An 18,106-nucleotide genomic window follows, 5' to 3' on the forward strand; every position below is an offset into this window, starting at 1 on the left:
GTATCCCAATCTTTCCCATCCTGGCTGACCAATTTCCTGATCATGGCCTTGAGGGTCCTATTGAACCTTTCCACAAGGCCATCTGTTTGCGGGTGGTATACAGAGGTCCGTAGGGCTTGTACATGGAGCAATGAACAGAGATATTTCATCAACTTGGACATGAAAGGTGTCCCTTGATCAGTCAATATCTCCTTGGGTAGCCCCACCCGGGCAAAGATCTGTAGTAGCTCCTTAGCTATTGTCTTGGAAGCTGTGTTGCGCAGGGGAACAGCTTCCGGGTACCGGGTTGCATAGTCCAGTACAACAAGCATATGTTGGTGGCCCCGAGCTGTCTTCTCTAGGGGCCCTACCAGATCCATGGCTATCTGTTTGAAAGGAACCTCTATTATTGGAAGTGGTATCAAAGGAGCCCGCAAGTGCGGGCGAGGGCTATGTAACTGACACTCCGGACAAGAGGTGCAGTATCGCCAGACATCTTCATGTACTCCTGGCCAGAAGAACCTCTGCAGGATCCGTGTCTGGGTTTTCTCTACCCCTAGGTGTCCTCCAAACAGGTGACTGTAGGCGAGACACAATATGGCTTTTTGATGTTTTCGTGGCACCAGAAGTTGTTGTATCTCTTGCACCTGCATTTGCACCATGGGGTACAGGAGATCTTTCTTCACTATAAAGTAAGGTCCGGGACCCGGACCTTCCCATCCACTGGTATCCCATCGATCTCGGCCACCTCTTTGCTGGCGTTATCATATCTGGGGTCCTCCGCCTGGTCCCGCCCAAAAGTCTCTCTTCTGGGACTAACCTACCCAAGCTCCCAGGGGCTGGCTTCTGCTTCTTCCAACGGCTCGCTGCTATCATGGCTGGGGGCAGCTTCTGGCTCACCTTCTGTGGTGGAAGTTTCTCTGTTGGCTGCTCGCGTCCATATGCCTACTACGGAGGTCTCCTAGCCCTGGGTCAGGATCTGGGTTCCCAAGGCCTTTGTGGCCTTCCTCTCTTTTTTTTGTCTTCCGGGGGGCTGAGAACAGATCCTGAGAAATCTTCGTGAACATCGGGGGTTGACATTCCCCCGGTGATGAGTCGCTGTCCTCAGGGTCCCCACCTCCCTCCAGCCTCTCCGGGGGAGGTAAATTATCAAACCCTGGATAGTCCCTCCCAATGACTACAGGATATGAAAGTTTAGGAACTACGCCCACGGTCACCTCAATGGGGTTTCCCTGAACCTCTGTCTCCACTGGGATGGTGGGGTAATGGCTCACGGCCCCATGCACGCACGTCACTGCTATGCGTTTGGCTCGTAGCAGCTGACTACTTTTTACCATTTTACCCCATATGAGGTGATAGCACTCCCAGAGTCCACAAGCACTGTAGTCTCTGCTCCATTTATCCTCACTGGCCTGGTGTAATTATGCGGGGCTAATGCGACCCCTGCGAAGTGGATAAGGCAGCATGGGACCTCCCAGTCCCCCAAGTTACATTGCATAGGCTCCTCGGTGCTGGGACACTGTGCTGCTATGTGTCCCCACTCCCCACATGCATAACATCTATAATTGCTTTTAATCACTTCCCTATCCTGGGGGCTAGGGGGTTTAGTCCCGGGGTTCCCCCCACTCGGGCCAATCCCTTCCTTCTGGGGTCCCCGCTGGTTTTCGGCCCCCCCCTTCTTCCACCTAGGACTCCCCGGGGCTTTGGCTGCCCAACCTTCCAGGGTTGGAGTTGGGTGCTTGCTTCAAAAGGGGCCTTCCTTGGGTAGTCGGGTCAGTTCCCTGGCTGTCATCCGTCTTTCCACCAGTGTGATCATCTCGTCGTACATGGACGGATCGTTCTGGCCTACCCATTTGCGGAGATCTGGCGGCAGTCCCTGCATGTAATGGTCTATGACCAGGGTCTCCAAAATCTACTCTGGCCTGCATATCTTGGGCTGTAAGCGCTTCCGCGCGAGGTGTATGAGGTCGAATAGCTGGGACCTCGGGGGTTTGTTCTCCTGGTATTTCCACTCATGGAACCTCTAGGCCCTTACCGCTGCCGTTACCCGTGATCGTGCTAGGATCTCTGCCTTCAGACAGGTATAGTCAGTGGCATCTGTGGCAGGCAAGTCAAAGTAGGCCTTCTGGGCCTCTCCACACAAAAAAGGGGCGAGAATGCTGGCTCACTGCTCCTGGGACCACGCCTCACACTGAGCAGTCCTTTGGAATGAGAGGAGATATGCCTCTATGTCATCTCCTGATGTCATCTTTGGCAGACAACCAGTGGCCCTCAGGGTTCGCGTCCTGTCGGACCCCCGGGCCTGGGTGGTGAGGATCTTCAGCTGGTCCACCACCTCTCTCAAGAGGGCATAATCTTGATAAGCCAGGAGACCCAATAATTGATTGGTTTCCTGCTGTAGCCGCATAGACTCCAGTTGTGCCATTGCCTGAACCCGGGTGGCCTCCTGCTGGGCTGCCATGGCTTGTACCAGAGCTCTTAACACCTTCTCCATTGTGGTACAAAGCAAACAAACAAACCAAAAAAAAAATCCAAAACCCCAGTGTACTTTTTTTTTAAAACCTCTTTCTTCCGCCACGCTGTGTACGATAGCCCACTGCTGACACCAGTTTTGACAAAGCTCTGTCCTTGCCTCTGTGGGTCCCGCGTTTCCTGGCGGATTTTGCTAGCCTCAGAGGCTCACCGTGCCCTGCACGTAACCCTTCTCTCTCTAGAGACAAGGGTCACAGTCTACTGAGCCATTTTCATCATAAGCCAGCGAGGGAGGTGAAGAGAAGGTATCCTTCTTTGCACAGTCTCTATTGTCTCCCAGTCTCAGTGATTAATCAGGGGGCAAAGGTGGGGGGGGAGCCCGGGCCTACCCTCTACTCCGGGCTCCAGCCCAGGGACCCTAATAGTATCAGCTATGGTAGCTGACCTTTTAGAAACATGACATGTACAATTCCATGGGCTACTTCCCCCACAGCAGCCCTCACTTCCTCAAGCGCCACTTCACCCTTACCTCAGGGCTTCCTTCCTTGTGCCTGATATGGTGTGTACTACTCAGCCTCTCCAACAGCACAACTTCCTTCCACAGCTCCTGACATGCACACCCACCTGACTGACTGGGAGGCTTTTAACTAGTTTCAGCCAGCCCCTGATTGGCTTCAGATGTCCCAATCAACCTAGCCTTCTCCCTGCTTTCTGGAAAGTTCTTAATTGGCCCCAGGTGTCGTAATTGACCTGGAGCAGCTGCCATTTCACTTATCCTGGTACCAAGGATTTGTTTAGCCATGTGGCCTTGCCCCGTCACAATATACAAAAATGTCTGGAAGAGATGGCTATTTTCTGTCACTGTCATATTCATTATAGAATTTAATATCTATCTTTAGGTCTTCAACACTAGGATTGTGTATAATTCTCTTGATTTTGTCAAATTAGGTATCTAACATTTTTGGTAGTTTTCCCAAGAGTCCGTATATATTTATTTTTTGCTACGGGGTGGGAAGAGGATCCTAACTTTTAACTTTGTCCTTGCATTTTACTGATAGTTAAGCCTGGTGTTTGTTAAAGTTTGTGCTGCAAGACATTATGCATTTGATCGTTACAAATCTGATGTAATTAGGAAAAAAACATAATTGGCCACCCTTTAATGATTTAGGTACCAATCCTACAAAGTCCTTGTAGCAATGGTACTGCAAAGTTGCGCATGAACTTAACTGTTTTGCAGAATTCAGTCCTATATGGTTGCCACTTCTTGTACGTTTATCATGACAACACAGCTTTGGCTCCTGCTGCAGGAGCTGTTGCTAGAGGATCCCACTGAGATTGGAGCCTCATTGTGCCAGGCACTGTGCAAACACAAAGTAAGGATATGTCTACATTACAGTTGCTACAGTAGGTATGCCTCTGTAGCACAGACACTTCCTACATTAGTGGAGGATTTTTTTCTGTGGATGTAGTTAATCCACCTCTCCGCGAAGCGGTAGCTAGGTTGTCAGAAGAATTCTTCCATCGACCTAGCTGTGTCTATGTTGTGGGTTAGATTGACCTAACCACAGCACTCAGGGTGTGATGTTTTTCACAGTAGCTAGGTTGATCTAATTTGTGACATAGCTAGGTTGATCTAATTTGTAAGTGTAGACCAGGCCTAAGAGCCCTTGTTCCAAAGACATTACAGTCTAGTCTAGTGCAAAGCATAGTAGTGAGTTTGTGACACAGTATTGACAACCCCAAGCATTCAAAAGTCGTGGACTCAACCCCCCCAAAATCATGAGATGTTAATGGGGCGCTGGAACAATTTGTATGGAGGGGTACTGAGAGCCATTGAACCAAACTGTAAAAACAGTATATGATAGGTTTCAGAGTAACAGCCGTGTTAGTCTGTATTCACAAAAAGAAAAGGAGTACTTGTGGCACCTTAGAGACTAACCAATTTATATGAGCATAAGCTTTCGTGAGCTGCAGCTCACTTCATTGGATGCATACTGTGGACTTCATGCCAGCAACCCTAGTTCCAGCACCTATGGATGTTAAAAATAACACATTATGGGTTCTTGTTATTTGCCTTCTTCGTTTTGAGCATTTAGAACTCATATTTTCAAGTTTTTCTCCTTTTTCTCTTCCCCCTTCATACCAGAGTCCCCTCTTCTCCCCCAGTGCCGGGGTCTTTGTTTGCCTCTCCATAACCCATCTCCGTATCCCGTCTGCCACATGCCCTGGGGCTCTGTAGGTCTCCATTCCCCATACCGTTGTCCCACATTCATCACCTCCGTGCCAGGGGCTGTGTGCGTCCCCCATTTTCACCAAAGTCAGCAGGGTTCTGCCCACCGATGTCTAGAACATTCCCTGAAATGTTGGAACTGATTGGATGCTGTGTGCAAAAGCTATTGTGTTACAGAAAGACGGAGAAATGCCATCAGGTTGAATGTAGGGCTTAGTTTCATTCAGCCAATTACTTAATACAATGATATTCGTCAATTTTCAAAGGAATTGGAGATCTTAAAATAGCTGGAAACCTAATTTATTTTTATTGTTAAGAGGGATTCATACCCCTATTTGTTGTTTTGGAGTTTCCATTATTGGGCTGATATTTGTGTCTCTCTCCCAATCCCTAACTTTTTCATGGAAGGCCTTGTGCACTTTTTGGGGCATGTGATCTGTGGCCAGAAGAGAAGTTCTAGCATAGTTTGAGATGAATCCATTACTGATGAATCCATTTTTTTTTTTTTTAAAGATGGTGACTCTTTTTTTTAAATGCCTGTTACCAGTTTTCAGTGTCATATTTAAAAAACTGCTGGACTTGAAACTTATTGGAATAAGAGAACTGTAGGACTGGAAGGGACCTCAGTAGGCCATCTAGTCCAGTCCCCTGCGCTTAGGCTGAACTAATTATTATAGACCAGCATTTCTCAAATGTGGCCACCAGGGACTTTCCTTGCGGCCAAGTCTCCTGGGTTGGGGGGAGCGGGGGGCAAATTAGCAGCCACTCCCCCTCCCTGTTGCTCCTGGATGCCCTGCTTTGGTGTTGGTTGCTGGGGCTACCAGTAGGGGTTGGGCCCTGCCTCCCTCTGGAGACACCTGGGGCACAACGCTGGAGGAGCAGGCACCCAGTGAGTTCTCCACCTTCCCAGGGGCGGTGGGGTTCACCCCTGGGATGGTGGGGTGGCAGCCTCTGGCTGCAGGGCTTCAGGCTCCAGTTGCACAGCTTCAGGCTCTGGCCCCCTGCTGCCTCCATATCACTTTTTGCAACAGACTTACTAGCTAGCAATAAATAAATTACAATAATTTGTTTTCCCTAAAGCTAATAAAGTATTTTAGGAAATAGTGTGAGAGCGGCCACCAGCAAGAGTTGGCAGCCGCACTCTGAGGCCACCAAAAAATTTGCCCTGAGAACCCATGTATATAGACCAACCCTGACAAGTGTTTGTCTAGCTTGTTCTTAAAATCCTCCAGTGGCAGAGTTTCCACAACTTCCCTAGGTAATTTTCTCTAGTGCACGGATTCTCAAACTTCATTGCACTGCGACAACTTTCTGACAACAAAAATCAGTACACGACCCCAGGAGGGGGGATCAAAACCTGAGCCCACTGCCCTGGGCGGGGGGGCGGGGCCAAAGCCCCTGGGCTTCAGTCCCAGGCAGGGGACCTGTAACCTGAGCCCCGCTGCCTAGGGCTGAAGCCCTTGGGCTTTGGCTTCAGCCCCGGGCTTTGGGGCTCAGGCATTGGCTTCAGCCCGGGCTCCAGCAAGTCCAATGCCAGCCTTGGCAACCCCATTAGAACAGGGTTGTGACCCACTTTGGGGTCCCGACCCACGGTTTCAAAAACCCTGATCTACTGCTTAACTTCCCTTACAGTTTGGAAGTTCTTCCTAATGTCTAACCTAAATCTTCCTTCCTGCAATTTAAGCCCATTATTTCTTGTCCTGTCCTCAGTGGATAGGGAGAAAGATTTATCACCCTCTTCTTTATAACCTTTTATGTACTTGGAGACTGTTATCATGTTGTGTCGTCGTCCTCCACCCCACCGGTCTTCTCTTCTCCATTCTAAACAAACCCAGTTTTTTTCAATCTTTTCATTGTAGGTCATGTTTTCTAGACCTTTACTCTTTTTTTCTCTCTCTTCCCCCCCCCAATTTGTCCACCTCTTTCTGAAAGTGTGGTGCCCAGAATTGGACACAGTACTCTGGTTGAGGTCTTGTGTGTTGCTTACAATTCTCCTGCTAATACATCCCAGAATGATGTTTGCTTTTTTTCCCAACAGTATTACATTGTTAACTCTCATTCCTAGACAGTCATTTCCCATTTCATATGTGTGCAGCTGATTGTTCCTTCCTAAACAGAGTATTTTGCATTTGTCTTTATTGAATTTCATCCTGTTTTATTTCAGACCATTTCTTCAGTTTGTCAAGATCATTCTGAATTCTGATCCTGTCCTCTCAAGCACTTGCAACCCTCCCAGCTTGGTATTATCCACAAACTATAAGTGTAGACTCTGTGCCATTATCCAAATAATTTATAAAGATATTGAGTAGAACCAGACCCAGGACAGATCCCTGAGGAACCCTACTTGATATGTCCTTCCGGCTTGATTGTGAACCTTTGATAACTGATCTGAGTATGGTTTTCCAACCAGTTCTTCAGTCCCCTTATAGGAGGTTCATCTAGGCCACAGTTCACTAATTTGCTTATGAGAAGGTCATGTGAGACAGGATCAAAAGTCTTACCAAAGTTGACATATATCGCATCTGCTGCTTCCCTCCTAGATACAAAACTTGTTACCATGTCAAAGAAGTATATTAGGTTGGTTTGCCACGGTTTGTTCTTCACAAATCTATGTTCATTGTTGTTTATCACTTCTTATCGTCTAGGTGCTTGCAAATTGATTGTTTGCATATTTGCTCTTTTGTTTTTCCAAGTACCGAAGTAAAGCTGAGGGGTCTGTAATTCCCCAGGTTGTCTTTTTCCCCCTTTTTATATATACAGGTATTATATTTGCCCTTTTCCAGTCCTTTGGGATCTCTTCTGTCTTCCACCAGTTCTCAGAGATAATTGCTAATGGCTCAGAGATCTCTTCAGCCAGTTACTTAAATACTCTAGGACATATTTTGTCAGGCCCTGCCCATGTGAAGACATTTAACTTGTCTCAGTAATTCTTAACTTGTTCTTCTCTTGTGTTAGCCTCTCATCCTACCTTATTTACACTGATGTTCACTAGGTTAGGCTCATGCAGCTGTGTTGCTGTAAGCTCTTTAGTGTAGCTGCTCTAAGTCGACAGAAGAGAGCTCTCACGTTCCCAACAAGCAGAAGTAGCTGTGTCGGTTACATTGGTGTAATTTATGTCACTCAGGAGGTTGGCTTATTAATGCCCCATAGTGACATAAGTTATACTGACCTAAGTGGTAGTGTAGAAATAACCTTTTGTCATCTGGTCACTGCTAACCTTGCTGCGTTTTCCATTCTGTTCTCATTGAGTAATGGGCCTACCCTTTCCTTGGTCTTCCTCATGCTTCCAATGTATTTGTAAAATGTTTCTTTGTTAACCTTTATGTGCCTAGCTAGTTTAATCTCGTTTTGTGCCTTGGCCTTTATAATTTTTTCTCTCCGTGCTTGTTTTTTTTTTTTTTACATTTGTCCTCTGTAATTTGACCTAGTTTCCATTTTTTGTGTATCTCTATTTTGAGTTTCAGGTAATTGAAAATCTCCTGGTTAAGCCAAGGGGTGGTCTTTTACCATAGTTCCTATTTTTTCTACATTTTGGGGTAGTTTGCTCTTGTGCACTTAATACCTCTTTAAAAAACTGTCAGCTCTCCTGAGTTCTTTTTTCCCTTAGACTTGCTTCCCACAGGATCGTACCTGCTTATACGCTGTATGCTAAATTCTGCCTTCTTGAAGTCCATTATATTTATTTTGCTGTTTTCCTTCCTACCATTCCTTAGAATCATGAACTCTGACATTTCATGAGCAGTTTCAACCCAGCTGCCTTTCAATTATCAACTAGTTTGTCCTTATTTGTCAGAATCAAATCTAGAATAGCCTGTTGCTAATAGTTGCTGTCTCCAACTTTGTAATAAAAAGTTGTCTCCAATGCATTCCAAGAACTTGTTGGATAATCTGTGCCCTGCTGTATTATTTTCCCAGCAGATGTCTGAGTAATTGAAGTCCCCCCCATCACCACCAAGTCTTGTGCTTTGGATAATTTTGTTAGTTGTTTAAAAAAAGCTTCATCCACCTCTTCTTCCTGGTTAAGTGGTCTATAGCGGACATCTACAGTGACATCACCCGTGGGGGGTTTTTTGGTGGTTGGTTTTTTTTTTACCCCTTTTATCCTTATCGAGAGGCTTTCAACACGTCTGCCTCTCACTTCCATTTTGACCTCCGTGCAAGAGTATACATCTTTGATACACAAAACACCGCCTCCTTTTTCCCCTCCCTACTCATCCTGAACAAGCTGTACTGTTCTGTACCAATATTCCAATCATGTGAATTATCCCACCAAGTCTTTATGATGCCAATTATGTCATAATTGTGGTTACTCACTAGTATTTCTAGTTCTTCCTGTTTATTCCCCATACTTTTTGCATTAGCATACAGATATCTAAGAGAACTAATTTTCAAACTGTGGTCCACAGACCCCGCAGAGTATGTCTGAGTCTGCAAAAGGTGACTATGAAAATAAAGTTTCAGATCCCAGAAAAAGCATTCAGTTTTTCTGATCAATCAAAAGTATGTGAATACCCCCACCTACAGGTCAAAAGCCAGAAGTGTTGCTGTTACCATAAAAGCCCACAGTTTAATGCCCTTTCTCATGCTGCATCAAATGCCGCCCTGAACATGTGCAACATTTATAGTTAAATTCTATTCAGTCAGTTTTCAGTCTAAGATTTCTATGATGGGGATCCATGGACCACAAGTTAAATTTCCAAAAGGGTCCATACCTCCATGTGAAATTTTTTAGGGGTCTGCAAAAGAAAGAAGGTTGAAAACCACTGGACTAAGATGTTCATTAGATTTCTCCTCCATATTCCCTCCTTTGTCCTTGCTATGTTTGCCTGTGTTCCCCCCAGGTTCTGACCCTTCACCCAGGTCTCCATGTTCTGGACTTACCATGGACTTTTGTCTCCTGCTCCCGTCGAACCTGGTTTAAAGCCCTCCTCAGTCTGCATCCGAAGATACTCCTTCCTCGATAGGTGGACCCAGTCTCTGCGCAACAGACCTTCTCAGAACAGCATCCCATGTTAAAAAAGCGGAAGCGCCCCTGGCGAGACCATCTGTGTAGCTGTGGTTCACCTCCAGGTTCTGTTTGTCTCTACCCGGGCCCCATCCGTGGTTGGAAGTCTGGATCAGAACACCACCGGTGCCTCCAACTTCTTCACCTTCACACCCTGAGCCCGATAGTCACTTCTGATCTGCTCAAGGTCATACCTCGCAGTATCATTAGTGCCCACATGGACAAGCAGCATAGTGTAGTTGTCAGAGGGCTGGATGATCCTTGGCAAGCCTTCCATAATGTCTTGGATATGGGCCCCTGGCAGGCAGCGCACTTCCCAGGATGCCAGGTTAGTCTGGCAGATGGATGCCTGCATCCCCCTAAGAAGGGAGTCACTGACCACCACCCTTTGTTTTCTCTTAAAAGTGGGGCCACGATCCTCAGAGCCTTAGGGGTACATGGTTTCTCCTTCTCCAGGTTTGGGAGAGATTCCTCATCCCTCTTTGCCTGGGCAGCATACTCTTTTTTTTTTTTTCCCTATCTCTGTGGATGGTGGGTTGAGAGCAGGCGTTGAGCACTGTCAGCTGCCAGAAGTAACAAGCAGCAAGCTCCCTCCCTGTGAAGGAGCCATTTCCTCCTTTCCTGGTGGTGCTACTGAAGTCTTCTCTGGCTGGATTGCTTCCTCAGCTTTGGAGATTTCCATACGCGTATTTTCAATGAATTCCTCATGTGCCTAGATTTGCCTCTGCCTAGCTACCTCCTCTTGTAGCTCTCCCACGTGCTTCCTGAGAGATTCTGCAGGTAGACACCTCTCACATTGGATGGTCTCCCCAGGCTGGTTTTCTGTGATGGGGAAATACAAGCCACAGTCTCTGCAAATCCACACCAGTACCTAGGTAGAGGCATCCATAGTCGGGTTCTCTGTCTGGACAGAAGTGCAGCTGGAGCAGCCAGGAGCAGTGTTGGCACTGGTGATGTGGCCTTTCCAAATTGTATTTCATCTCAGAAATAGAAATCAGTGCTCTGCCGGCTTGCAGAAGATTTTAAAAAATGCCCAGTAATGGTGGAGAATTAAATATTTTCATTTAGAAAGGCTCTATTCCTTTTTTTTTGCAGGTAGTCCTCAGGATATAAACTGATTGATTGCATCAGAGGTTTGTCATGGTGCTTTTTTCCCCATTAAAAAACAGAATCAGAAAAAGCAATGGATTTCCCTCTCCCTGCTCCTCCAGTCTCTCTTTTTTTAGTTGTACTCTTGCGCCTTGCCTACTCTTGATAATTGAATAATTGTTAAATGAAATGATAGTATAGAACAACTAGAAGAACCGGTGGTGTAATGCGTTTGCAGAAATCATATCTTTTTCAGTTGCAAAAAAAATGTCCATTCTTGAACACATTTGCAGTTGAAGAAAATCATTAAGTCCCCCTAACGTGGGTGCCATTTTCTAGTCTTCTGTTAAAAAAATAGATAGGGCCAAGAAAAATGATAGTAGTAGTTTTTGGTTTAACTGAGTTGAAGTTGAGTTTTTGTAACAATGTTGTTGTTTCTCTTTCCTACCAATATTGATGGTTTTTGTTCGTTTCAATTTGGAATACGAAATAAATAAATACACAAATATATGCGACTATTCAAGAATAACATTACAAGTATGCATTTTGAACTAGGTGAGCAATGAACTGTCCTACCGCATGCCATAAAATCCATTTCCTGAGCTAATTAAAAAGGCCACTGTCCTCTCTTTCTCAAGGCTGTTAATGATGTTTAGGCTGAATAGCAGTCAAGGATAGCTCATATTTATTTATATTAAACTTCTTGAACCATGAAGGTGTGGACCTAGAAACCTATGTAACAATGTCATATTGTTATCAATAACTCCATCCTTCCACCTCCTTGCCTACTACTGTTTGTGACTTACTTGGGGCACCTTGTTTGAAATCTGATAGTGCTTTGTGGCACAGAGTGTCTTTCTGTTTATTTGTACAGCTTGTATCACAGTAAGTCCTCAATCACTTTGTGTGCTACTGTGATACAAATAATAAATATTGATTCGGATGATGATACTATTTGCAAATTTCCATCTTTGATCCCAACCTGTTTCAAAACTGCAACAATTAAAATCACATAATTCCCAGGGCTGTTTCAGGTATTTGGTATCTTCAGATTGATGCTACTCCTTCTCTAGCTGCACCCTCTGCGAAGTATCTGCCTTTTGCCCTATATGGCTGAACCTGGTCACTGGCTGTGACACAAAGGCCTTGTCTAGGTGTTTAGGGTATGTGTAGCTACACACGGCGGTGAAAGGCAAGCTGTGGCTATACTGCACTGTGTAGCTAAGCGCGACAGTGAAAGCATCTGCCATTCCGAACACAGGGAGCTGCTGGAACCTTCCTGGCTGGCTCTCCCCGCCAGAGCTTTTCCTCACTGCTGGAGTCTTTCACTCTGGCATGGAAAGTTTCCCACAGTGGGATACTACACTGTTAAAAATAATGGTGTAGACAAGAGAGGCGCTGCTTGAGCATGTAGAGAGCTATCTAGGGCATATGTTCCTGAATGTCTTTATTGGCCTAAGCAGCACCATCCACACTGCTATTTATACCATGCTTGGGGGCGGGTGCAGTGTTTGTACTCTACATGAGTGTAGACATAGTCAAAGGCTGCATCAACAGTAAGGGACTTTTCTAAAATATATTTAACACTGGGTGCATACCTATTGTAGACAAGGCTCTGGGGTCCATACCAGTTTTCACTACCATGCTTAATATTGTTGAAAAGTTTAAACAATGAAGAAAATGGGTCCAGACCTGGAATCCTTGTCTACACTAGGGCTGTAACCTGCAGCTGAAGATATGAAAGAACTGATGGGAATTTTTTTGTCAACTTCCCGAGTGCAGAGAAGAGTAAACTGACAACTGAAACACATGTTACTCCATTATTTCTTCAATACACCTTTGGAGAAGAGATGCTAAAGCAATATCTATAAACCTAGGATTTGCTATTGGAAATAATTGTGGATAATGTAAGCATGGTGTTACAGTCCTTGTGATTTAATCCAAATTCTCTTCTGCACATAAGAAATATTTTAGCCTGGTTTATAGTCATAATTTCACTTGTCATGATTGCCAGTATATTCCACACAATAGAAATCTTATAAAAGTGTGGATAATGCAGCTCTACAGAGGAATGTATGAAAGTCTGTGGAACAGTGTACCTGAGATGTAAAATTAGGAGAGCACATCAGTGTTAGCACAATGACGAGACGAATGTCATGTTGTGCATATTAGGTAGCAGTCTGCCTCAGTTTCAAAATAGCATGTCAACAAAGTAGTCATAATTTTTTTTTTCTTTTTCAGCTTCTCAGCAAAGATACCTAATGGGAAGGCTTTACATTTTCATCCTTCGGTTCTGCATTTTGGAATGCAGTGAGTATCTTAGATTATTGTTGTTTTAATTAATAATTAATAGGACTACCACGAAATTGGGGCAAGTTTGGAATGAAAGAGCATTAGCCCAGATCATTCCTTTCTTTGGGAGATCCTACAAGAGGGGTCTCAAAGGAAGGAAATCATCTTAATGGTCTCCCTAGAAAGATCCCCAGGCACATTGTCCTGTTGAGGCCATCGTCATACAGGGTCCAGGCTCCCAGCAGCCCTCCTTCTTCCGGATACCTAGCAGTGTGGCTCAGAGCAAGCTGTAGTAAAAATGCTGACATCTTTGTACGCTAGCACGCTGACTGTTCCTGTCCCACTTGTGTAGCTGGGCTAGCGTTAACAAAGGGAATTTTTTTCAGGAAAAAAGAGTGGTATAGACAAGGTACATAGATACTCTTCTCATTCCTCCCAAATCACAAGAAATATGACTCACCACTGGCTGCAGTAAAGTTCCTGGGTTTGAGGAACATTGATCATTGGGGGTCAGGTGAAAACGGTAGCTGCAGGGTTTGGGAGTAGAACACAATGTTAAAAGGAGAATGGGTGACTGTAGACAGGAAACTAGTGAACATTGAGTAAACAGCATTTGTAGGTGATTACTGTAGCTGTACCAAATGGGTTCTTACCATTGGATGGCCTCTTAAGGAGATAAGTTGCCTCAGTAGATCTGGGAGTGGGCTTGTTATCGGACAAGACTAACACTTAAATCAAATCTCTGAAAAAACAAACATTGCTAGAATCTGTAAGGGTTTCTGTGCTGCTTAAGTTTTGGCGAGAGGAAAGCTTTTAAAGAATGATTAGCAGTTTTATCCCATCAATTACCAAAAAGCACAATCCCCTTGTGAGCTAAAGGAATGTTCTAGAAGAAGCAGAGAATGTCTGCATCAGAAACAGCTTTCAAACTTCTTACCAAAAATATATGGCCTAAAAGAAACATTTTGTCAACTGACCAAGCAAGACTTTTACTTCTCTTAAACATAATTTATTAGTTTCCTCAAAAATCTGTACCCAGCAAGTAAAAAACAACCCAGCCTGACCACTCTGTATATAATGTTTCACAAACTGTTAGTGATTGTATGTGGTTTTTGCTATGTGTAACCGATAAGTTTCAATGTCATTTATTTTTCTTTATATTTTAAAGGGTCAAATTCTGGGTTGCATAATCTTCAAATACATTAAGCTGACAAATTGTTACATATCAAAACGTTTTAATAGCACCAAAATGTGTTGATTTTTCTTGCAAATTACCAATGTTTATAAAATCAGTAATACTTTGTTTTTTTCCCTTAGGTTACTGGGACTGCCCAGATCTAAAATGCTGTATGCTTACAACCCTAGTAGGGATAGAGAAGTTGTAGTGAATTCAGTGTTTACAGCTACTAGACATTTTCATGTATCTCCTGTTCATAGCAGGGTGAGTGTTGATGTACTCTTGGAAACTATGTAGTGGCGGTGTGCCAAAACTTCATGTTTATTTTGGCCTAAAGTTTTTGTTCTGTGCTCTTTTTCCATGCTACCCCCACCCCAACTCATTCTTTCTCTGTGTTTGTTAGCTTGTGTTTTTGTTTCACTTTTATACCTGGATGGGGGGGGGGGGGATCCAACCTCCTACAATAAGAGAGGCTCATTTTATGATGGCTGAGAAAGGAAAGAATTTGTCATTGTTAAGATGGTTAAATCCCACTCTACTGTATGTACCATAGTGCTTCTGTGGAGTTCAGTAGTTGAAAGGCCTGAAGCTATTTATAGCCTTGGATTCTCAATCTCTTGAGTATAGTCCTATATGTTCCTTATAAAGGAGATTTACAATACAATGCTTTTTAAAGATCTTGGATTGCAGTTATAAAAATAACAAACTTCAAGATAATTGTTTAATTAAAACTCTCTTTGTGAAGCTTAAGAACATTTAAAGTATGTAAAAAGTACACTGCGGTGCTCACAATTTGACAAAGCCCAGATTTCACCCTCTTCTGGTATGCTGGTATTTTTTCCCCCATTTGCTTATATCCAATCAGCATTTTGACTAGGGCTGGATGAATGGTTCAGCAAATAAGCTTGAACTTGGCTCACATAAATGGGGACGAGTTAGAATTTTCCAGACGTAAACTTGATCCTGCTTTTATGAATTAGGCTCAGATTTAGTTGCCAAACTGTATGCCCAGCCTTAACTGTAACTCAGTTCATTAAGCATCATGTACCTCATGCATTGGTTCACTTCACAGTATGTACTGAACTACAGAGAACTGATTGTTGGGCTGAAAAGTTCTTGGACATCGGTATTGTGTAGGTGGACAAGCTTTTAGATCGTTCTGTTAAAAAATCCAAAGTGACCATTTGATATTCTAAAAATTCTGGGCTCAACACTGCACACTGCTGAGTGCTCTCAGTTCTTGTCTTTATTGGGAGTTGAGTGTGCTCAGTACCTGGCAGGATGGGGCCCAGCATTTGTGGGGTTCATGCAACTGGATTCATGTATAGAAAGGTCTGATGATAGATGAAGTCAAAGGGAAGGAGCTGCAATTGGCTGTATTGAGCAGCAGGCTTTTATGTTGTCTCTTTAGGTGATTCCAGCAATGGGAAAAATTTCTTTCAGAGTCCTCTTTCTGCCAACAGAGGAAGGCAGTATTGAAAGTTCATTATTTATAAATACCTCATCTCATGGAGTACTTTCATATCAGGTAACTTTTCACTTGATGCGTGCTTCAAAAATGACATCTAAAGACATTAACTTAAAAATCTAATTTTGAAAATATGTTGAATTCCTGACATAACCAGGATGAAGGGAGCAAAGTTTGCCATTGACTAAGGCCCTGGTCCTAAAAATACTTACGTATGCACTTACTGGGCAGTTACTATCAACTGTATGCAGTTACTCTCATTACTGGGGCTACTCATAGTAATACAGTTAAGCACATGTGTGTTTGTAGGATTGGGGTCCATGCCCACCTGCCACAGATAGCTGCTTCTACACCGTGTGGCAGCATAGCATGCACTATGCTGGGATGTAACATAAATTAGAAGTGTTTAGGAAACAGACTTACTGAGTCCTGTGTAGGTGGTCTTCGAGCTACAATGGGGTTCTTTTGTGAATAGATGCAGTGGAGTCTCACAGAGTGGAAGGGGTAAATCTTAGCAGTTTTAGGCTTCTTGAAAAATAAAACAAAAGGGTAAGCGATGGTTGGTGACCGGAAGGCTCCTCTTAATCTGGTTACCTGAAGAATTCACCACAAATTTCTTAACTTATTTGACATTAAAATATTTTAAAGGGGAAGTTACATATTTGCGGGGTTTTTCTTTTTGCATTTTGATTAATTTTTAAATTCTTTTCTTCCATTATTTAAAAAAAGAGCACCAACTTGAACCACATTGCCCACTCCCTCATCCTGAGACAATAGGAAAGAAGTCTCAAAATGACATGTAGGTCAAGTAACTTGAAAAATATACCTGATAATGGACATTATTGGTGTGTGGCATGGGTAGAGGCTCAGAACTGTGGTTGGGGTTTTTTTTTTTTTTTTTTTTTAGGGAAACTAGAAGAACAATATACTATATGCTGATTTTATCATCTCACTTTTTTGTCCAGCTTCTCTTCCCATTCATTTGGCTTGTTGCTCTTCATACATCTCATTTCACCTTGTCCTTTTGTGGACAAGTTGTAGGAAGGTGTTTTATAAAATGGTCAGTCATTTCACTCACCACTTAGGCTGAATGTATTAAACCAAATTCATTCTTGGTTGTAACATACAAATTTCAGTGGAGCTACTAACTTACAGCAAGATTTTACCAGTCTGCAAAGATTTTTTACAGCCGTCATCTTTAAGAGAATAAAGTAAGAGCTTTAACTCCAGTTATAACAGGGCCACAAACTCTAGGGTAGGCATAACTTCTGTGGTGCAGGAGGCGTTATGATGCACTGTGACAGCATGAAGGATATAAAACACATTTGATGTTCCTATACCCTATTTATATTTCAGTGAGTATGTAAAAAAATTTTTTTTAAATGTTTCTTGTGGAAAATCCATTACTATAATTTTGAGTTATGGGAAAACGAGGATGAGTATACTTTTTTTAACCTTAAAATACACCTCTATCTCGATATAACGTGGGTTTGCATACAACGTGGTAAAGCTCCGACACGCTGCTCTGAGCAGCGTGTTAAGGGAGCCAGGGCGCTGGATAAGGGGCAGAGGGTCTCGGGGCTGGTCAGGGGCTTTCCCCCCACCCCCAAGGGTCTGGGAGGTAGGAGCTCTGGGAGGGGCACTTTTGGGGGCTCCGCAGTACCAGAGTGGCCCAGGGAATTAGCGGGGGGCTGAGAGCAGCCCGCTCCACTTCCCTTGCCCCGGCCCCAGCCGTGTCGCTCAGGGGAGCTCAGGGATCCCCCCTGCACTCACCGGAAGCGGAGCAGCGCGGCCCCAGCTCCCAGCCGCGGTGCTCCGCTTCCCGCCGCAGGTGAATGCAGGACCTCTCTCTTTCCCCCTTTCCCCCCCCCCCCCCAGCGACATGGCTGGGGCTGGGGCAAGGAAAGCAGAGAGGGCCGTGGCTGGGAGATGGCGGAGTGGAATGGGCTGGGGCCGTGTTGCCCCGCTCGCTGCCGCTGAGTACCTGTCAGGGGGCGGGGGTGTGTGGATAGGGGTCGGAGCAGTCAGGGGCCAGGGAGCAGGAGCGTTGGGGTTCTGGGGGTGATTAGGGATGGGGGTCTCTGGAGGGGGCGGTCATGGAACAGAGAACGGGGGGGTCAAAGCAAGTTCGATATAACGCGGTCACCTATAATGCGGTGAGATTTTTTTGTCTCCTGAGGACTGCATTATATCAGGGTAGAGGTGTATAGCAAAGACATCTCTTTGCACCAGTAATCAAAATACATTTCAAAGTTAGCATGTGGCTCTTCACTGAAAAAAGTTTTGGGGGGTGAGGAATAAGAAAGCAATATAAGAGATTGAAAAGTCACTTCTCAACATGTTCAGTGTGCACCTAAGATTTTAGAAGAGACTAATGAACCCTCTGCCCTCCTG

General features: G+C 44.4%; 1 protein-coding gene across 5 annotated transcripts in view; it reads left to right on the forward strand.

Moving 5' to 3' along the window:
• TMEM131L (transmembrane 131 like) overlaps positions 1 to 18,106 on the forward strand; it is a 125,694-nt gene that overhangs the window by 49,143 nt on the left and 58,445 nt on the right. For 4 of the 5 annotated variants that reach the window (XM_077815399.1, XM_077815400.1, XM_077815401.1 and 1 more), the window contains exons 4-6: positions 13,017 to 13,085; positions 14,385 to 14,508; positions 15,656 to 15,772. In XM_077815399.1, coding sequence (XP_077671525.1) covers positions 13,017 to 13,085; positions 14,385 to 14,508; positions 15,656 to 15,772 — 310 coding nt within the window. The remainder of the gene's footprint in view (positions 1 to 13,016; positions 13,086 to 14,384; positions 14,509 to 15,655; positions 15,773 to 18,106) is intronic. The other variant, XM_077815402.1, reaches the window with a different exon arrangement.

Source organism: Eretmochelys imbricata, chromosome 4 (assembly GCF_965152235.1).
Source record: "Eretmochelys imbricata isolate rEreImb1 chromosome 4, rEreImb1.hap1, whole genome shotgun sequence".
NCBI classification, from domain to species: Eukaryota; Metazoa; Chordata; order Testudines; family Cheloniidae; genus Eretmochelys; species Eretmochelys imbricata.